At 56.9% G+C, this 3,640-nt stretch overlaps 1 protein-coding gene across 1 annotated transcript in view; it reads right to left on the reverse strand.

Annotated features, from left to right (window-relative positions):
* Positions 1–871: 871 nt before the first annotated feature.
* The window catches only part of EYA2 (EYA transcriptional coactivator and phosphatase 2), a 173,910-nt gene continuing 171,141 nt past the window's right edge, over positions 872–3,640 (reverse strand). The window contains exon 15 of the mRNA XM_077766497.1: positions 872–926. Coding sequence (XP_077622623.1) covers positions 921–926 — 6 coding nt within the window. The 3' untranslated portion in view covers positions 872–920. The remainder of the gene's footprint in view (positions 927–3,640) is intronic.

The raw sequence follows: 3,640 nt of genomic DNA on the forward strand, positions 1-3,640 counted from the left end.
CTGGCCCTGCTGGGGACCCCCGCCCCCTCCTCCGCAGGTCTCTGTCGCAGTAAAGTGGGCTCAGAGCAAGCCGACGAGAGATTTGGGTGAGTTGTCACAATTATGCGCGAATGAGCGTTCACATTTCCTCCCTTCCCGGTTCCCCAAGAGAGAGAAACTCCCCTGAATTTCTGTGGTTTTGTTGTTCTCTTTCCTCCCCCCCCCCCCCCCCGGCNGGGAGGTGCCTGGCCCAGTACAGGAAGGGGAGCCCAGACTAGCGGTTCTCAAAGGAGGAAAAGCCTGCCCTCTCGGGGTCGCTGTGGAAATTGCCAAAGGTGCGAATTTTGACCCCCTAATGGTCTGGGGGCACTGCGTGGTGGTGGGGGGCAGGCATCCAACCCCTTCTCACAGGCCTTGGGCTTGACTGATTTTCGAATGTGCTATCAGATATTCACACAAGGATAAGCCTGTATGTAACCACCTGAACCTGGACTCGACATCGTCCAGGTCACGTATAAACGGGTAGCTCGCACGTGCTTTTACTCAAACCCAAATTTCCAGAAGTGCAACTACGGGGTAAATGAAGGGAACTCTGTGTTTTGTTGTATTCNACCCAGGTGCCCCTGTTGTATTCGGAATCTTTCCACGAGCTGCTGGGCGATTTGGAGAAAGCACGTTAGGGCCGTGGCACCTCACTGGTGCGGGAAGCATCTGCTCCCCTGCGCCCCCTCACCCCCCCCCCCNCACGTTTGCTGGGTCACACACATCCACAGCCACGGCACTGGCTGATGTTTGGGTACAAGCATCGGGACTTTGTGCCCGAGCGTTTACATCCCGAAGCCCACGGTATTGTGAGCACAAGTAACTCTGCCTGTTTCTCCCGGATAACACCCTCAGATCTTGGCCTTCTGGACATCAAGGTTAGATCGTCCATCAGCATTTCATTTCTGGAGAGAAAGGGCTCATTTCAAAACATGTCAGGCTTACTCTGTCCTAACAAACCCTCTCCACTTGTGAGAAGGCGAGAAACGTCAGGACCTTCACGGGGGGCCCTGGCATTCTCTGTCCCCGTCATTGTCTGGGTCGGGGCCAGAAGGCAGGCAAGGGGTGCCTGGGACCACAGGCCTAAGCGGCTCTCCCGTCCAACTGTGACAGAAGCAAAGCTTCATTTATTCCCCGTCCCGTGCTTCGGGCAGAGCGCTCAGGTCTGAGCGTGGCGAGAGGGTGCTAGAAAGACCCCGGCAGCAGACAGTCTCACCACACAGATCGTGCTCTTGACCTGGTACGGGGTTTCTGGAACACCGATCCTTCGTGGTAATTCATGTGATGCTGCTGCTGCTTCTGTCATTCCCTGTGCGCCGCCTCTATCACGATTAGGTACTTACCATTTTTCCCTCTAAATCAATTCATTTTTAAAAAATTTATTTATTTAGGGGGGAAGCATGGGAGCAGGGGAGGGGCAGAGAGAGAGAGAGAATCCCCAGCAGGCTCTGAGCTGTCAGCACAGAGCCCGAACTGCGGCTCCATCCCATGTGAGATCATGACCTGAGCTGAAGTCTGACACCCGATCGACTGAGCCACCCAGGCGCCCTTAAATCAATCCATTTTTAAAGCTAATGAAATCTGCGTTACAAAGAAGAGCTCAGGCAGGCACCCACTGGGGTGGCCCAGTGGGATTGGCTCAGGTCATGATCTCAACGTTCGTGAGTTCGAGCCCCGTGTCCGGCTCTGTGCTGACAGCTCAGAGCCTGGAGCCTGCTTCGGATTCNTGGGCAGAGCGCTCAGGTCTGATCGTGGAGAGAGGGTGCTAGAAAGACCCCGGCAGCAGACAGTCTCACCACACAGATCGTGCTTTTGACCTGGTACGGGGTTTCTGGAACACCGATCCTTCGTGGTAATTCATGTGATGCTGCTGCTGCTTCTGTCATTCCCTGTGCGCCGCCTCTATCACGATTAGGTACTTACCATTTTTCCCTCTAAATCAATTCATTTTTAAAAAATTTATTTATTTAGGGGGGAAGCATGGGAGCAGGGGAGGGGCAGAGAGAGAGAGAGAATCCCCAGCAGGCTCTGAGCTGTCAGCACAGAGCCCGAACTGCGGCTCCATCCCATGTGAGATCATGACCTGAGCTGAAGTCTGACACCCAATCGACTGAGCCACCCAGGCGCCCTTAAATCAATCCATTTTTAAAGCTAATGAAATCTGCGTTACAAAGAAGAGCTCAGGCAGGCACCCACTGGGGTGGCCCAGTGGGATTGGCTCAGGTCATGATCTCAACGTTCGTGAGTTCGAGCCCCGTGTCCGGCTCTGTGCTGACAGCTCAGAGCCTGGAGCCTGCTTCGGATTCTGTCTCTTTCTCAGCCCCTGCCCCGCTCACACTCGGTCTCTCAAAATATATAAATGTTAAAAAATATTAAAGGAAAAATAAAGCAGCACTCAGGCTCCTCCTTGACCCCCACTCCTGGCACCCCCCCACGCGGGGCTCACCAGTGCGGCCGTGCTGGCTTCCTGCAGAAGACCCAGCCTCCACACCATGGAGTCTCTTAGCTCTGCTCTCTCCCGGGCTGCCTTCCCTCTATATCTGCTTGGCTCACTCCCTCTCCTCCTCCTGTCTTTGCTCAGCAGCACGAGGCCTACCTTGACCACACTTGCAACATGTCTCGCCCCCACTGTCCCTTGGGTCCCTTGGAAGTCCCTGCTTTATTGCTCTCCAAAGCTCTGCTCCCCCACCCTGCATCCGCCCCCAGGCTGTGGGCTGAGGGAGGGGTGAGAGCCTGTCCCTTCTGCTCCCTGCAGGCTCCGGGGCTGTGACAGCTGCTGACAGCTCAGCTAATGGAGTTTCCGCACTAGCTGGAGGGGATGCCATCAAGCCCCCCATCACCCAGGCCCCGAGGAACGAATATGGACATTGGGGGGGGCGGGGAGGGAAGTTCCAGGCCGACCTGCTGTGGGACCAGAGTGGTGGCTAATCTGGGAATTCTTCCCCCACAAGTGTCGTTGAAGCCTGAGGCCTAAAGGCGGGGTCTGGAGGGGTCTGGGGAGGGGAGGGACCTTGCAGGGGGCGGGGCCTTCCAGCTCTGTCCAGGCCCCTCTGCTGGGGACCCTAGGGACTCTCCTTCTCTTTTCGGGCTTTGTCCACGGAGAGCCTGAACAGTTCTGCATTTCCTTGGAATCTGTCGCTGGGGAGGGAAGGCGGAAGCAAGGTCCTCCCAATTAAGCTCTGTGACATTAACAATCCACTTCCCAGGCCTCTGGGTGGGGGGCGGCAGGCTCGCGGGGACGCTGTTGACAGGTCCAGACCCAGGGCCGGGGCAGCTGTTTCTTTTCCAAGAGCAGGGCTGTGGCCCCCAGAACCCCCTGGCCCTCTCCTCACGGGCCCGAGATCACAAATGCAGGATTTTCTTTTTCATTAGCTTAATGCTGCCTTTATTAACTGGGCCGGGTTCCTGGAACATACGATCGCGGCGCATGAAATACAGCGCGCACAGGTGCGCCGGCCCCCCACCGGCCGCGCGCGCAGAGCGCCCGGGCTCCCGAGCAGCCGGCCCAGAAAACACCCAGGGCTACGGGGGCGGCCTCCAGAGGCACCGAGGCGGATTTGCACAAGGAAATGACTCTGGACGCTTCTGCGATATCGCAAACGGGCTGAGCGGCGGCGAG

The sequence above is a fragment of the Crocuta crocuta genome, unplaced genomic scaffold (genome assembly GCF_008692635.1).
Source record: "Crocuta crocuta isolate KB4526 unplaced genomic scaffold, BGI_CrCroc_1.0 scaffold71, whole genome shotgun sequence".
NCBI lineage: Eukaryota > Metazoa > Chordata > Mammalia > Carnivora > Hyaenidae > Crocuta > Crocuta crocuta.